Genomic DNA, 18,231 nt, shown 5'->3' on the forward strand with positions numbered 1-18,231 from the left:
GCCATTTAAATGAAATTATTTATCCAAAGCTTATCAGGACCTGCACTTATTTGGTACACAAAATAAGATTTTAGCAAATAGCACACGTGGGATGATATGACTCACGATTTTGTAAAGCAATATGAGTTCAACCTTGGAGTCGATCCAGACATGCATAACTTGTACAAAATGGAGAAAATGCCACATGAATTTTTTCAGGATTATGCATTCCGGTGGAGAGTTGAAGCTTCGAAGGCGTACCCTCCGCTATCCGAGAAAGAATTAATTTCAATCTTCATTGACATTCAAAATGGCATATAATATGAAAAGCTGGCTACTGCGAACGTACGTAAATTCTCAGACTTGATTAGAGTCGGGGACTTCCTAGAAAGCGGCATCAAAGAAGGAAAGGTTAACATGCAAACTATCAATCATGCTTTACAACTTGAGATGTTAGAAAATTGGAAAGGTAAAGAGAAGAAAAATGTCTCAGTTACCATGACTATGCATCAACCGCAATGCCATCATGATCACCAGCTCTTGCAAAATCATGTCATTTCTAATGCCCGCAACATGCATCTCCAGCCTCCTCGCCAACAAAGCATTCACCATCAACATTATCAAGCACAAGTCGCTTCTCACCAATCCAAGAAAAGGAAGCCCCGTAACTTCACACCTCTGAGTGAACCAATCTCAAGCATATTCGCTCGATTGAATGCCTCAAGAATTATGCAACCAAGAAAAGTAAGGATTTTTGACCCTTCGCATTCATTATTCGACCCGTCAAAGTATTGTGCTTATCATTCAAACGCTCAAGGTCATGATACAGAAGAATACCTAGCATTAAAATATAAGATTCAGAATTTAATTGATGCTAAAAAACTGCGAGTGCACCTACCAATTGGAACAAATATCTCAAATGCAATTAGCGGCAGCACAACCAATACACCAAGCATGGTTGGGCGTCCGAAGAAGAAACGTCGTTTGGACTAGTTCACCTTGCATTGTTGGCATTATCATTTTGCAACTATCATCATATGAGTAGCTATTTTTTGTAATCATGCCTTGCTTTTGTAAACGAACTATGTTTTGACCTGATTCCCGTTTAAGAGGGGATACGTAGGCAGCCTTATGGGTTCAGTCTCATCATAATAAAAATCCTATTTACCCCAAAAGCCAAAATCGGGGCAGATGTTGCAGAAGTATCCTCATCATTAGACAAAGTAGAAAATGAAATCTCGAGCTACATATTTGTTACAAGCACAACAACAAATTCCAGAATGTCATGGCAACAAGTTGCAGATTTAAAGCCAAACTATGATATTCAATGCAAGGCTACCACTTTCTTTTATACTAACAAATTTTCTTTGAGTAATGCAGGGGCATATTTTTGCTATTCTTGAAAAATATTACATGCTATCGCAAAGCTCAGTCAGAAGATTCATCCAAAGCAAAGGATGAAGCCAAGTCAGCGCAAATCAAACTTTGAAACTTATAATTTTTCTTTAAGTGCAGGAATTTATTAATAGCAAAACTTCAATATGAAGATCCAACGATTGTTCGCATTGCACCAGGAGTTCACTGCTACTAAGGCATTTCATCAAGCTCTCTGCATCGCACCATTTACTATTACAAAATCATTGCACCAATCTCTCTAAATTGCACCATCAATATATGTTACTTCGAAGTAACCATGCCAAGCTCTTCGCACTGCATTATACAACTATAAATCAAGCATCGCACCAAGCTTCTGCACCGTACCAATGTTTGAAATTGCAAATCAAGAACCATGCATCTAGGTTCGTCCACCTAATAATAGGACAAAACGTTCGTCCGCGTGATTAATAAGACATGAGGTAGTCCACATGATAATAGGACATGAGGTTGTCCGCCTGATAATAGGACATGAGGTAGTCTACCTGATAATAGGACATAAGGTAGTCTGCCTGATAATAGGACATAAGGTAGTCTGCCTGATAATAGGATATGAGGTAGTCCACCTGATTAATAGGACATTAGATTGTCCACCTGATTAATTGGACACAAGGTTGTCCACCTGATAATAGGATATTTAGGCGTGTCCGCCTTCAATAGGACATTTATGCATTAAAATTTAGGTTTATCCACCTTTAATTGAATTTTTAAGCAAGTTTGCCTTTAATATGATATTTAGTCTTGTCCGCCTTCAATAGGACATTTATGCATTAACTATTTAGGCTTATCCACTTTTAATTGGACTTTTAAGCAAGTTTGCCTTTAATATGATATTTAGGTTTGTCCACCTTTAACGAGACATTTATGCATTAAATATTTTAGGCTTATCCGCCTTTAATTGGATATTTATGCACATTTATCTTTAATTAAACATTTAGGCTCGTCCGCCTTCAATAGGACATTCAGGCATATTTTGCCATTAATTAAATATTTTAGGCTTATCCGCCTTTAATTGGATATTTATGCACATTTATCTTTAATTGAATATTTAGGCTCCTCCGCCTTAAATAAATATTTAGGCTTATCCCCCTTTAATTAGATTTTTAAGCATGTTTGCCTATTAATATTGTATTTAGACTTGTCCGCCTTTTATAGGACATTTATGCATTAAATATTTAAGCTTATCCACTTTTAATTCGATTTTTAAGCACGTTTGATTATTAATATTGTATTTAGGCTTGTCCGCCTTCAATAGAAAATTTATGCATTAAAATTTAGGTTTATCCGCCTTTAATTGAATATTTAAGCACGCTTGCCTTATGACATTTAGGTTCGTCCGTCTTTAATGGGACATTTAAGCATATTTTTCTTTAATATTATATTACGCTTATCCGTATTTAATTGGATTTTTAAGCAAGTTTGCCTTTAATATGATATTTAGGCTTGTCCGCCTTCAATATGACACATTAGCACACATTCACATGATTTTCATTAATTTATTTCGACCTAGTTGTTAATGTCATTAATAAAATGCATCATTATCATAAATCATTGCCAAAGCACATTTATAAACTGCATGTTATTGTTGAAAATCATCATTGGCATAAAGCTATATTTTTATCAAATCATTTTTGGTCGACTAGGCCGCATTGTATAAGTAAACGCTCAAAAGGTGTCATTTTCATAAGATTACTTTATAGCACATTGCATTTCAATATCTACTCTACTGACGAATTTGCCTTGCAGTAAATATAGTGCAACATGGCGATCAAGCCGAGTTATCGCAAATTATATTTTAAAACTCATAGTTTTCTTTGAGTGCAGGAATTTACTAATAATGAAGCATGCAAATTCCCAAATTATTGGCACCACTCTTTGAATAAAGGCACTGCATCAAGCTCTCCGCACCATGGATATTTGCTACAACAAAGTCATCGCACCAGGATTTTTGCATCGCACCATGAATTACCACTACAAAATGGGCACCATATCAAGCCCTTCGTACTGCATCAGTCTTTGTAATTGCAAATTAAGCACTACATATCGGGTCTATCTGCCCTCAAATTGGATATATCGGGTCCATCCGCCCTTAAATTGGATATATCGGGTCTATCCGCCCTCAAATAGGATATATCGGGTCTATCCGCCCTCAAATAGGATATATCGGGTCCATCCACCCTCAAATAGGATATATCGGGTCCATCTGCCCTCAAATAGGATTTATCGGGTTCATCCGCCCTCAAATAGGATATATCGGGTCAATCCACCTCAAATAGGATATTGAAGTTAATCTTTCCTTGAAAGGACATTAATTGATTTCGACCTGAGTGGTCCCGCTCGCATAAGCATTGCCAAAACATATCTTTCATAAATCATTGTCAAATGCATTTATCTTTATCAACTAAATTTTCATGTGCAATTGCCGACCATGAAATATGTCACCATAAAATTATTTTTATATGTTTGCACAATAAATTCACTTTTCTTATGAATTAATGCCTCAATATTATTTTCATAAAATTACTTTTATGGAATATTGCATCTTATTTCCTAACGAATATTTTTAGCATTGTTAAGCTTTGCATGAAATATAGCGCAACGTGGAACTATATCTTAGCAGTGAACTGGGGCAGTTTGTTGGGGAGGAATATCAAACTCTCCAACAAAGGTCAAGGATCTACTTCGAACTCCACTCGGCTCGACTCTCAAAATTCATAATCAAATTCTTATTTCAAACATCTTTCTTTCAATCATGGTACCCAATGTCTCTATTATTTGACACTGGGGCAGCATTTTAAGATCTGCATCAATAGCGAGTCCTACTCCAGGGTACCATAAGTCTTGAACTACATATGGCCTAATTCTCGTGAAACCCGAGATATGTAGGCAACTCGAAACCGGAGTTCAACCGCAATCATTTTTTTACGTCTCATTTGTCCCATTCCAATCTTGATGGTCGGGACAAAATTGGTTACTAAGTCAATATTCTTTGCCCGAAAACTCTTTCATCATCTCTGGTCAAAGAGGGGTACCTGTTGACATCCAATTTTGTCCCTCCTTTCTTCCAAACTATTTCTTTAAGCTTCTAATATCACTAATAATGTAAGAATAGTTATTTTACCATTTTAGCACAAACTAGACTTAATTATTATTTACTTAATATCACTATTACTAGTATTATTGATATTACTACTACTACTACTACTACTACTACTACTACTACTACTACTACTACCACTACCACTACCACTACCACTACCACTACGACTACCGCTACCGCTACGACTACCGCTACCGCTACCGCTACCGCTACCGCTACCGCTACCGCTACCGCTACCGCTACCGCTACTGCTACTGCTACCGCTACTGCTACTGCTACCGCTACAGCTACAGCTACTGCTACTGCTACTGCTATTGCTATTGCTACTGCTACTGCTACTGCTACTGCTACTGCTACTGCTACTGCTACTGCTACTGCTACTGCTACTGCTACTGCTACTGCTACTGCTCTGCTACTGCTACTGCTACTGCTACTGCTACTGCTACTGCTACTGCTACTGCTACTGCTACTGCGACTTTGTTTGAGGCACCATTATTCACTAGCTACTATTTGCACAAAAAGAAAAAAAGAAAACAGACTCAAACCTTTAAGAAGGTTGTCATGCCATCCATCATCGGGAAGAGCCACCCGGTTCTTACAAATTGCACCTTTGGAAAGAACCGTGACATTAAGAAAATCAAAGGTTTATTTTTACGCCAAACTCAAAATACAAAGCTACCTAAATAAAATAAGAAACTATGAAAGGAAAAATGCGGAAAATAAAATGAATATATACAAGAGGGGATTTAAATGAATATACATAAGGGGGAATGAATATAGACATTAGAAAGTAACTTTATATACAAACCAAAGTTGCAAAGTACGAAAAGTGAACTAAAATGGTAAAATTATGTACATACCAAAGTAAAAAGAAAGCATAATAAAAATAAAGTAATGTCATATATACAACCCAAATCATCCAAAATAGGGCTATCCCCTCAAATGAAAGCTAGCATTGTCCTCAATTCTAACTAACCAAAATAAGCTTAAGAAAAGATAGAGAGTAAAAAGAAACTCCCTATTGGCCCTCCGTCTGCATAGGATCCTGAGTCTGGGTCCCTAGGTCCTTGGACTGCTCTTGAACCTGTGACTAGCTCTTTGTAATCTATGTTTCCACTGGGACCTGGGCATGTAATGGGTTCTGGGCCTGCACTGGGGCCTGAGGCTGGCTAGAGGAACCTCCTTGCGGCTCCTCCAACTCTATCACAACATCATCAGCACGGGGAATCACCCTCTTCCTCTTTGCTGGCCTCCTGTCTCCTGCTCTAGCTCAGGCTGAGCTACTGGAGTTGGGTCATGCAATAAAAGGTCCAAAGGCAAGTGATCCGCCTTTAACCTCCCCACCTCCACTCTCAACTCTTTCACCGACTCCTTAGATGCCCGAGTCTTCCTCAGTTTCTTTGTTTCTTTGGTCAAATCCTTCAATGCTTTTCCATGTGAACCCACATCGTACAATATTAATTGTTGGTTCTCTAGAGCTTCTTCTGGTTCTCCAAAAGCTCCTTGAGAGTGTCCTCCACTAATTGTAGGACTTGTGGCTGAGGAGCTGCAGACTGGACTGCCACCGACGTAGAAAGTACAGACAGCTTAGAAGTGGTTGTCTGCATCCAGTTGTTGATACTGGCGAGGGTTTGGCTCAAGCGATGGGAAGTCAAAGGATATGCTGCAGATGAGGGAATATTTGGGGCTGTAGAAGTGGAGGGTCCTGGGGCCATGTCTGGGGTAGCTGAAGGAGGCTGAGTAGGAGCCGCTACTACTACTGGCTCTTCAGACTGGCCAGTAGAAGCAGTGGATTTGCCCTTGGGGTTCTTGCCTTTAGGGTTGTCATCACCCTGTAGGCTATACCAGGAAAAGGGTGCCTTCGGCTTTACCTTCACATCAAATCTCCTTTTTTATACATTTTGATCCTCGAAGTACATAGTCAGGAAATTTAGGAAGGGGTAGGATCTATCACCTTCGTTTACCACCCGTGTAATCACCTTGGACATCACATTCCCGATGTTGATCGGGTACCCCGCCATGATCGATGCCACCAATATAGCCCAGGAGATAGGAAGAGAGTTGTCATAAGTGTTGGGGTCTAGCCTGTTGCACACGAATGTCTCCCACCCTTTTGCTTCAAAGTTCAGGGTTCTCCTCAGAATTTTTACTCCCGCTATCAACCATGCTGGGGTGGTACCTGGGACTACCAAGTACTCTGCTAACCACGGACTGACATCCTCCCCCAAAGCTACCTTCTCTAAGTACAATGCCTCATCCTCCTCCGGGAAGCCCGGGTAATCATTGATCGTTTTTCCATCAAACTTTATTTTCAAATTTCGTACCTTAGTCATTGTAGTTCCCTTTTTGATGTGGGCAACATTGGTGTAGAACTCCTTGACTAAGTGCTCATTGGCATCCTCCACGTGGCCTATGAAATAGTCCCAGCCTGCTCTCTCTCTGAACTGCCTCAACACATTAGGGTTGTGAGGCAAAATGTCCTTTGTAATGAATTTCCGCTCCGGTATCAACTTCCTCTCGGGCCACCATTCCCTGAACTTGTGGTAGGCCACTTCACTTGCAAATCTATCTTGCCATGCTTCAGGGTTCCTGGTTCTCTCTACTCCTCATACTAGGGGCTCACCCCATTTTTCTTCTTCTACTGGATCCTCACCAGATATTGACGCGATAGGTGAGGTCGAATAGGCATTGTCACTGCCCGTAGCTGAGCCCTCAGATGACTCAGAAGAAATTTGCACTGACGCTTGGGCAGTAGAGGTGCCCAAAGGTATATCTCTCAATTTGTTCATCTCCGGTTAGTCAAGAACATACTCTGGCATGAAGTCTGAGTCAGTTGCCTCCTAGGAGGGCACATACTCACTTCGTGAATGGGAAGCAGCTCTATCAATAGCGTTTATTGTCTTCTTGGTATCTTTGATAGCGTGTCGGACTTGGGGAGTCAATTTGATCATGCCCTTTCCTCTACCTCGGGAGGACCCTCATTTTCCCTGTTGTTTTCTACTACCGCCTCGTGATTGAACCATTGTCTACAAGTGGAATTCAGTTGAAGCTTGTTAGTATCACAGTATCAGACAAATCAGAAAAGAAAACTAATGCAGACACATAAGAAAATAGTTGCAGACTGCAGACTGCGGACCGCACAAAATGTAGTGCCGCCGCAAAGGGATCACCGCATACCGCACAAAATAGCACTGTGGTCCGCATTGACGTGGGAGTCAGACTACCCACACTCTGATAAAGGCCACAACAGACCGCACAAAATGGTACCGCGGTCCCCATTAAGGCACCGCAGACCACACAAAATCCACCGCGGCCGCGGTGCTCAACTTTCAACCTTTCTGAAGTTATACCATTGCGGTCCACTCTAATTGTGGACCACGGAGAGGCACCACGGACCGCACAAAATACCATCGCGGACCGCAGTGAACCAAGAACAGTAATACCAAACTAGGGTTTCAAATAATAGTCTCAATTTTAGCCTACAATCACATATTATCGATCCCGTAGGTGTTTTAATCAACTTTCTTCACTATCTAACCCTAATTTAAACATTATTAATCAAAACCTACGCATCGATTGAAAGAATAGGGAAGAAAAAGATGAAAATAACAAAGTTAAACAACTAAGAAAAAATTAAAATTACTAGAAGTGAGATGCAATGTAGGTTAATGAGACTTAGCAGTTGAATTCAAGCAGGTAGGAGTGATGAACCGTAATTTTTTTCTATTCATTGTACAGAAGAGCGAAAAGTTCAAAATGAAGGACTTGGGCCCTATTTATAGAAAAAGGACCTAGGGCTCATTCCACCTACCCACCGTGGACTGCATAAAATCGCACCGCGGTCCACGGTACTCACAAATTAAAAATTTTGGGGAGATGTCCAATGCGGACCGCAAGAAATGCTTTGCGGCCGCACTGGTCCACTGCGGATTGCACAAAATGCATTACGGTCGCGGTGGCAAACTTCGAAGACTCCTCCTTTTTTGACTAATCCCTCTGCGGACTGCATTGAAATGTTGCCCCCGCACTAAGGCCTTTGCGGCCGTAAGAAATGCACTGCGAACGCAATGCAAACTTCAGAGAGTGCATATTTTTCCCAACTTGGTCCTACACTGCATCAAAACAATCCTACACACATCTCACAACCAGTTAGTCCAAAAGCAGATCCTATACTACAAAGAAAATCAAAGAAAAAAAAGAAAGACACATAGGTTGCCTCCCAATAAGCGCCTTATTTAACATCGCGACACGACACATGTTACCATTAAATCACTTTAGATGGAGTAGTGTCACCACGTGGATATCATCAATCTTGCCCAGGTAGTGCTTGACTCTATGCCTATTGACTCTGAAAACCTCCCCATTTTTGTTCTTCAAGTCAAGTGCACCAAGCGGAGTCACAAACACCACTTCAAAAGGTCCAGTCCATTTCGACTTAAGCTTTCCCGGAAACAGACGTAATCGAGAATTGAACAAGAGAACCAAATCACCCACTTTGAACTCCTTTCTATGAGCATATTTATCATGAAGGTACTTCATCTTGTCCTTGTACAAGGACGAACTATAATAGGCATGGAATCAGAAATCATCAAGTTCATTAAGCTGCTCCACACGAAGATTTGCTGCCACATCCCATTCAAGATTCAGCTTCCTCAAAGCCCACATGGCCTTGTGCTCTAACTCAACCGGTAGATGGCAAGCTTTCCCAAACACCAACTGATATAGAGATATACCAATCAGAGTCTTGTAAGCAATCCTATAAGCCCATAGAGCATCATCAAACTTCGTTGACCAATCGCTCCTATTTGCATTGACCGCCTTTGACAATATACTCTTGATTTCCTTGTTTGAGACTTCAACTTGGCCACTCGCTTGGGGATGATAAAAAGTAGAAACTTTGTAATTGACACCATACTTTGCAAGTAAAGTGTTAAAAGCTCTATTACAAAAATGAGACCCCCCTTCACTTATGATTGCACGAAGAGTGCCAAACCTAGTAAAAAAGGATTTTTTAAGAAACGCAACAACACTCCGGGCCTCATTGTTGGGTAAAGCCACAGCCTCAAACCACTTTGAAACATAGTCAACCGCCACAAGAATGTATGTGTTCCCACGCGAGCTAACAAAAGGGCCCATAAAATCAATGCCCCATACATCAAAAATATCAACTCCAAGAATAGTATTGAGAGGCATCTCATCTTTCTTCGAAATTCCACTCGCTCTTTGACATTCGTCACATCTCTTCACAAGTTCACTTGCATCTTTGTAAAAAGTTGGCCAATAAAATCCACAACTAAGCCGTCCTCGCCCCGCCATGATGGCCGCCATAGGGAAAGGAATGACAAGCCTCTAAGATACTTAATTGCTCCTCCTCCGAGACACACCTTCGGATCACACCATCCGCGCAGATATTGAACAAGTATGGCTCATCCCAATAGAAGTCCAAACTATCCCATTTGAGATTCTTCCTTTCGGCACACATTGCACCGGCGAAGTCCAAGAGCTATCAAAGATGGGGTACACAACTCCGACATCCAACCACTTCATCACCTCCTTTTTCACAACTCTTGCATTGCCTCGTTCAACCTTCTTTGATGTTCCAAGGAGGGCTTTGCATCATCTTCCAGAATAATCTTGTGCATACAGAATGCGGGGCTTATCCCCCGAATATCAGCTAAGGTTCATCCAATTGCCTTCTTCCGCTTTTGGAGCACCACCAATGTGGCATCAACCTACATGTTAGTAAGATAAGAGGAAAGAATAACTGGCAAAGTTGAACTAGGGCCTAAGAATTCATACTTGAGGTGTGGAGGCAACGGTTTTAACTCCAACACCGGAGGCTCCTCGATTGATGGTTTTGTTGGTGGAGTCTTCCTATTCTCACGATCCAGAGAGAGTTTCCTCGGCTCATAAGAGTAAGAGCCCATTCCATGTAAAGCATTCACGCACTCCACTCGGCCATCATCCTCATTTACATCAAGATTCAACAAAATTGCCTCTAGAGGGTCCTCCACATTGGTCATTGCACTAGTATCATCAACTATCACTGTCGTGACAAGGTCCACAAAGGAGCACACCTCAGAACTATTGGGCTGCTTCATTGACTTTCACACATGAAAGTTCACTTTCTCATCACCCATCCGGAAGGTGAGTTCCCCTACTTCCACATCAACTAAGGTCTTCCCAGTAGAAAGGAAAGGTCTTCCCAATATGATTGGAACCTCGTAATCTACCTCACAATCCAAGATCACAAAATCAGCTGGCAAGATACATTTGTCCACTTGGACAAAAAACATCATCAATAATACCCAATGGTCTCTTCATAGTTTTATCCGCCATTTGCAATCTCATGGAAGTCGGCCTCGGTTGCCCAATACCCAAAGTTTTGAAAACTGAGCAGGGCATCAAGTTGATACTTGCCCCCAAATCATATAGAGCTTTTACAAAGTCCGCACTCCCAATAGTGCAAGGAATGGTGAAAGCACTAGGATCTTCTAGCTTTGGGGCCATTGAGTGCACTATTGCACTAACTTGGTGGGTCATCTTGATAGTTTCACAATTCATGGATCTTTTCTTTGTCACCAAGTCCTTCATGAATTTAGCATAACCTAGCATTTTCTCTAGAGCCTTCACCAAAGGCACATTAATGGATAAGCTCTTCATCATGTCAATAAACTTCTTAAACTGATTCTCATTTTTCTGCCTCGCGAGCCTTTGAGGATAAGGTGGAGGTGGCCTTGGCAAAGGAGCCTTGGCTTTAGGCACAACCGTTTCCGACATGTATATTACGTGTTCCCTAGATGAGTTCACATCATTCTGAGTCTCCACCTCGGCATCTTGGATATCAATCCTCACTTCCTCATTCACATTCTCATCAATCACATTTTCAATCACCAAACGAATCTCATCTTCTTGCAACTCAACTTCATCACTCAAAATTTATTTTTGCTTGGAGGCATTCACATCACCACCTCGTCCACTTCTTGTAGTTACCGCCATAACATGATTGTTCCCACCCTTCGGGTTAACAACCATATCACTTGGTAGAGCCCCCTTAGTGTGACTATTCAAGAATTGTGAGATTTAGCCTAATTGAACCTCCAAGTTTCTGATTGAAATATTGTGGGAAGCCAACTGAGCATCAGAGTCCGCATTCTTTTTCATCATCTGTTCAAACATCATTTCAATTCTCCCCATTTCATTGTTGGAAGAACTAGGACCTTGGGATGGAAATGAGGGTAGATTGTTTGGTTGTTGATACATTGGGGGTCTTTGAACGCCTTGCTTCCGATTTTCTTGATTGTCATTGTTCCAACCACCCTGATTATTGTTACCACCCCAGTTGTTGTTGTTACCATTCCAATTACCCTTACTGTTCTGATTCCCCTAATTGGAATTTTGGTTGTTGTTCCCCCAATTACTATTCCCTTATTATTGTTGATTGCCTCAATTGCCTTGGGATCTCCATTGTTGTTGGTTAGAAGAATTGCCTCTTTGGCCTTGATAGTTGTTCACGTATTGCACCTCTTCATTCTACCCATTATAACCATCATCTTGGAATCTACCACAATCATTGTCATATTCATCCAAAATCCCTTGGTTCTGTTGACCTCTTTGATTTATTTTGTTCGCTAGCATGTTGACACCCTCCATAGCATTTACTTGGCGCAGATTTTGAACCTGCTGTAATTGTGCCTTTGCTAGCTGGTTCATTGTTGTTGTCAGCTCTGGTATAGTCTACCCATGATCATGTAGCTCTTTGTGCAAGTGAGTGACCATAGGGTCACCCTGTGACACATTGGCTCTACTTTGCCAAGAGAAGGATGTGTCAGCCATCTCGTCAAGAATGCACAAGCCTCATCATAAGACAGCTTCATGAAATTACCCCCAACAAGTTGGTTCACTATGCACTGATTTGTTATGTTAATGCCCAGGTAAAAGTCTATTGTATCATTGCCTCAGTCATATCATTGTTGGGACATTCCTTTACCATGGTTATATATCGCTCACATATCTCATGTAATGGTTCGGTGGGCTCCTGCTTTAAAGCTAAGATCTCATCTCTCAATCTAATGGTTGGGAAGTCATTCAGGCCAATCCAATGTCTTCCCTCTAAGTGATAAAGGGAATAGTTTCAACCGAAGTGCATCCTCTAACACATTATCTACGGTTTTGGCTATACAATAACGTCAACATCACATTTGTAATTTGAAAATTGCCCGCCCGGATTTAGGGTGGGACAATTGCACTAGCATATCCTTGATTAAGAAACACTCGAGAAGCCACTCTAGGAGGTGGTGGGGGAGGGTTCGGAATATTAGCATTAGCCTGGCGGCCTCTCCTTTGTCCTTGAGGCACAATAGGAACCTCATCATCAACATTGTCATATACCTCCTCCCCCGGCGGAAGATCTCCAAGAAGTGCATTGTTTGCTGCCATTTTGTACCTGAAGTTGCGACACACACAAATTACTAATGCAGAAGGAAAGAATAACAATACACAAAACTATTTAGATAGATAGCCAAAACCGTTAGCTCCCCGGCAACGGCGCCAAAAAGTGATCGGAGCCAATCCTACACCACTATGGAGTGGCAAAAGCGGTCGAAGCAGATTTTACCCGAGATGGTCAAGATCGAATCTAAAGGGAGCTAGAAGTGGAAATTGGATTCCTATCTAAACTAGAGATGCATAGTGCTCTTAATTACTCTTCCAATCATCTTTTGGTTGAATATTACTTCTACTATTAAGGCTAATGATAAACTAAGAATGATTGCTTGTAGGGTTTTCTAAATAGTTAAAGAGGCACTAGGGAAGTGACTTTCTCCTAGGTGAATATTTGACGGGATCTAAAGCCTAAGGCAAGGATGTTATGTTGGGGATTGTGATATATCCACTGCACGATACTACTCACTCTATACCTCTCGGTAGCTTGAGTGACTTTGCCCTAATTGACTTTCTCAAGCCCAATTGGGTGTCAAAATTGTGCAAGCAATATAGGCTCTAGTCGGGTATTACTATCTCTAGGTTTAACCCTTTAACTGAGGCTATCAATCTCTTGATTACACCCCAATTCCTTATTGGACTAATTTTCATAGACGCAAGTTCTCTTTCTCAAGAAGAACCCAAGTCAAATAGGCACAAATTAGTGTTTGCAACCACTAATTCAACATGAAAAACACAAATCACTCCAAATATCAACTACCCATAATCATCTAAGCCTTAAATCAAAAGATCCATCAAATACCCACACTAGGGTTGAGCCACAATCCTAGCTAATGGGTCTAGCTACTCATAATAATGAAAGAAAACAGAGAAATAGATGAAGAATAACCCATAAGATTTAATTACAAGCTAAGATAAAGAAGAACCAGTGTTAATCTAGCTACAAATTACTCAAAATTGCTTAACACAGCCTTTCACGTGCTCTGTCCTTCCATAAATTACAAAATATAACCTAAAAATGGGAAAAGAAAGTATTTATACTAGGCTAAATTTTCTGGACAAAAATACCCCCGACGAGGTAGTGCGGTCCGAACAAAATGCACTGCGAACCGCAATGAGGCTTCTTGGCTTAATTGACTATTCTCTAAATCTGGCCATCGCGGGCCGCATAAAATGCACTGCGGCCGCGGTGGCATCAGTTGCGGTCCGCACAAAAAGGACCGCGGACCGCATTGGCCTGCATTTTCAAACTCCTAACTCTCTGAACCCCATCTTTGCGGACCGTACAAAATGGGTTGTGGCCGCAAAGAGGCCACTGTGACCGCACTAAATCCTTCGCGGTTCGCATTGCCTTAGGCTCCAAAAGTGCACCTCTCTGATTCTCCTCACTGCGGACCGCACTAAATGGATTGTGGCCACAGTGGTTCTGTTTTAACTATGCTTGGACTTGTTCTTGGTACTTGTGCATGTTTCACTCCTTTTTGAGCTAGTTTTGACTAATTGTCACCTTTTTGACCAAACCCTGCAACAAAGTACAACATGTAAGCCTTTGCGACTATTTTGTATATATTTTTAATCAAAACTCAAGTAAAAAGAAGTGTAAAATGGACTAGAATCCCTAGTTATCACTGTACCACATTGATTCAAACCTAAAGGATTTATTGAGTGGAGTATGATTGGTATTGATTAGATTGACAAGCATGGGGCAGTGGTCAGAGTGGGTTCTAGGGAGGTGTGTAATGTTAGCTTCAGGGTATTCATTTACCCATTGGTTATTAGCAAAACACCTGTCAATCCTTTCTAGAATTAGGCATGACCTATTTTTATATCGCTTATTTGACCAAGTATATTTACTACCTTTAAAGCCTAGGTTCACTAGGTGACAACTATTAATACAATTCCAAAATGAGTTACTCCTGGGGGTGTTGATAAGGTTTCCCCCAAACTTGTCTCTTGCTTTCAAGACTTCATTGAAGTCTCCACCTACAAACCAACTACCTCTGTGGTTATTTGAGATATCAATTAAGTTATCCCAGAGGGCCTTTCTATCCTCAATGTAGTTACTAGCATAAATCGCAGAAAACAGCTAAGGAGGGTTTAAGGGTAATACATTAACCATTGCATGGATACCTTGGGAATTTACAGCCACTTCATCAACATGGAGGGAAGATTCCCTCCATATTATCACTATACCTCCAGAATGGCCTACAGAAGGGAACTGGATATGCATATCATATTGAAGCTCTTTAGTTAGCCTTTTATGATCAGCCATTTTGGTCTCTTGGAGTACCAACATCGCGGGCTTGTGCATTTTGACCATCTCCGAGCAATGCCTCCTGAACTCCGCACTGTTTTCCCCTATAACATTCTGTATTATGAAATTCATTAGAGGGTTCAGGGTTGGAGGGTTGTTGCTTGTTGATGCCTTGTCCCTACCCTGGGGTTGCATTGTTTCTCTTCCCCTGTGTTGAGATTGTTGGGATCTCATCACTGGGGTTAAAGTTAGGAGAGGTTTGAGGGTACCTTGACTCTGATGAGAGGAGAAATCCATTCCACACCTAACTAGGTTCTTGGGGCATAAGAGTATCAATGTCTCGCTGTGGTCCACGCTAAACTCCACCGCTCAAACTACTTCCAGCCATAGTGAATCCACCCTTACTAGATTGTCGATTGGGGTTGTTTCCTGTTCTATTGGCATCTTATGATTTTTTAATAACTCCAAGGCTCTTGATATTCCTTTGGAGATATTCCCCAGAGGTGATTGACATTGTTTCTCTAGAGGTGGTTGTTGGTGATTCTCTTGCACTAAAGACGAAGCTTTCTAGAGTGATCCCTGCTGGAGGATCTTGAACTGTGGGGTTGCATAGGGGTACTCTACTGATGGATCTGGGAAGAATGGCATGCTGTTGAAGATATGTTGCATCATGTTGTGGATCGATGGGTCGCTATTCTATTGCATGTGACTTTGGCTGCTCTGTGCCATCACTGCTTGCCATAGTTGTGCTCCAAACATCCCCAAACCCCTGTTTAGGGCTTCTGTAGTTACCCTTGCCAGATGAGCTGGGTTCTGTATGATTAGAGATATTGGTTGATCGCCCAACTAAAAATTGTAGCATAAGGCTTGGCCATGGAGGGCTAGTACCAATCACGACGCTGGTATGTGGTCCAGTGGTGGTGGGGTGGAGGTTAGGAAGATTGGGGGGTTGGTACTGGGTTCCATTTTTGGGTTTCTTCTGTCTGACCTTTTTTGGGTTAGTAATAAGGGGTGGGTTATTAGGGTAATCAACCATTTTTGGGGGTTGTGGAATTGAATCGACAGTAATGCTTGATGTTTTGGAGTCTGTATCTGATACACAGATTGTGGGATTATTGTGATATTCGGTTGAGTTGATGGGTTGTGTCAAATCACTTAAGATTTTTTGGTTTCTCAGCTTTGGCTCTTGAGCTTTCATGGAGTGGTTTTTTCCAGTTGGTGTTGGTAGAGGAAACATAGAGTTGTAGCAATCATGATTGGGGTCTACCGTGGAGTCTAGTTGTTCAGTTGTAGGGGAGGATCCAGTCTGAATTTTCTGACTTTCCCCTTGGCCCTTGGGTTTAGTTGACTTTGGGTGTAGGGTAGTGTCCATTGGATTTGGCTTGGTGTGTATGGGGATCGATTTGTTTTTGGCTAGGGGAGTAGGCCCCTTTTCAGTATTTGGGTGTTGATCTGCAGGGCCTGGGTCCCGCTTCCTCTTCACACCTATATTGGGACTTTTTTGTGGGCTGCCTGGTTGTAGCTTGCTTTTCTGATTGTGGGATTTTTGTGTTTATGTGTTGGGCTTGGTCCATATCCTAAAGAGGGTTAAAATTAGAGGTGTATCGGAATGTCTGAGTGTTAAGAAACTTACCGGATGTAGCATCGAACATTCTGACTTTAATGCCATCTGATTTTGCTGTTGGTTTGCCCTTTCTACTCTGGTCCGTTGTTGCACTTTGCTGCGTGGTGTTTTCCTTTTTATGCCTTCTTGGAAAAGAAACAACTTTCCATTCCTCTTCTTCCTCACTATCTTGTTTTTGACATGAGTCACCGTTTGGCTTTGTATTTGATCACTCTGGGTTCTCTTGCGTATTTGTTGTTTGATGTTGTTTTTGCTTGTGTGAGCATCCTCTTATAGTGTGCCCTATCCTTCCACACCTAGTGCATAGTACATTTTCTCCTTCCTAGACCACCAACTGTTTATGGTCCCCTATTGTAACAGAGGTAGCAACTGGTATTTCCAAGAGTACCTGGATATATATTCTTGCGTATCTATCTCTCAATGTAGCGGAGGTGCCCGTATCAATTTTTAGAAGCTTCCCAAGTAATCTGCCTACTTTTTCTAGGACCTCTTTATCATAGAATTCAGTGGGTAGTTGTGGGAGGCGTACCCAAATTGCAGTGAAGGATAGAGTCGCTTCTTATGGGATGAATTTAGGTTCCCACCTTCTGACTGAGAGGAAGCCGCCAGAGATGTACCGCAACCCTTTTTGGATGGCCTTCACTAAATTTTCCTCCTTACCAAATTTGACTATGAAAAAATTCCATCCTAAGTCAATCAAGATTAACTGTTCGGATGGGCTCCATAATTCAATTAATTTAAATCGGAGGAAAAAGTGTGGCATACACCTTCCAAAGATCTTGATGTTGACTGAGTAACGTCATGGTTCATATAACCTTTTTTTTCCTCTTGAGATAGTAGGATTGGACTTGTTGTTTCCTTTCCTTTTTGTTGCGTTATTGTGGATTTTAGCTCGGAAGCAAAGTAGTCAGCTTGTGAGGTATCTTGTTTATCTAGGAGCATTTCCTTGTATGAATGGGCTTAGGGGGTGTCCTCTTTCATGATAGTGTCGTCCGGTGGTTCCGGTGGTATGTTTGGTATTTTGGGGTGGGTTTTCCATTAGCTTCTTTTTAGTGATGGATGAGAGTTTCTCTCACAACAAAATGTGCTATCTCTCCCGTGATAATTATTTTAATTACTAATTGTTATACCAGCTCAAGTTGCTCATATTTTGTAAGAAAAAATAAATTTAATTACCTCTTTTAATTGACTATATTATACATATCGCAATATTAAAATTGTGTTTTAAAAAATATCCCTTGGCAGTTGGTGTCCTTGCATATATCCAAAATTTTAACAATTTTTATTGGTTCAGATAAATAATTTTCCTTATCCATCTCTTAAATAACATTTTATTTTATTAACATTATTGTGATGTCTTATTTATTACGTTCTAAACGTTATATGGCTTCGTTGCAA

The 18,231-nt window shown here is 41.2% G+C and overlaps 1 protein-coding gene across 1 annotated transcript; it reads right to left on the minus strand.

Annotated features, from left to right (window-relative positions):
• Nucleotides 1–10,768: 10,768 nt before the first annotated feature.
• LOC138884916 (uncharacterized) lies at nt 10,769–11,293 on the minus strand. The gene has a single exon (XM_070165783.1). The coding sequence runs from the start codon at nt 11,291–11,293 to the stop codon at nt 10,769–10,771; it is 525 nt and encodes a 174-aa protein (XP_070021884.1).
• Between the last annotated feature and the right edge of the window lie 6,938 nt (nt 11,294–18,231).

This window comes from Nicotiana sylvestris, chromosome 2, assembly GCF_000393655.2.
Source record: "Nicotiana sylvestris chromosome 2, ASM39365v2, whole genome shotgun sequence".
Lineage (NCBI taxonomy): Eukaryota > Viridiplantae > Streptophyta > Magnoliopsida > Solanales > Solanaceae > Nicotiana > Nicotiana sylvestris.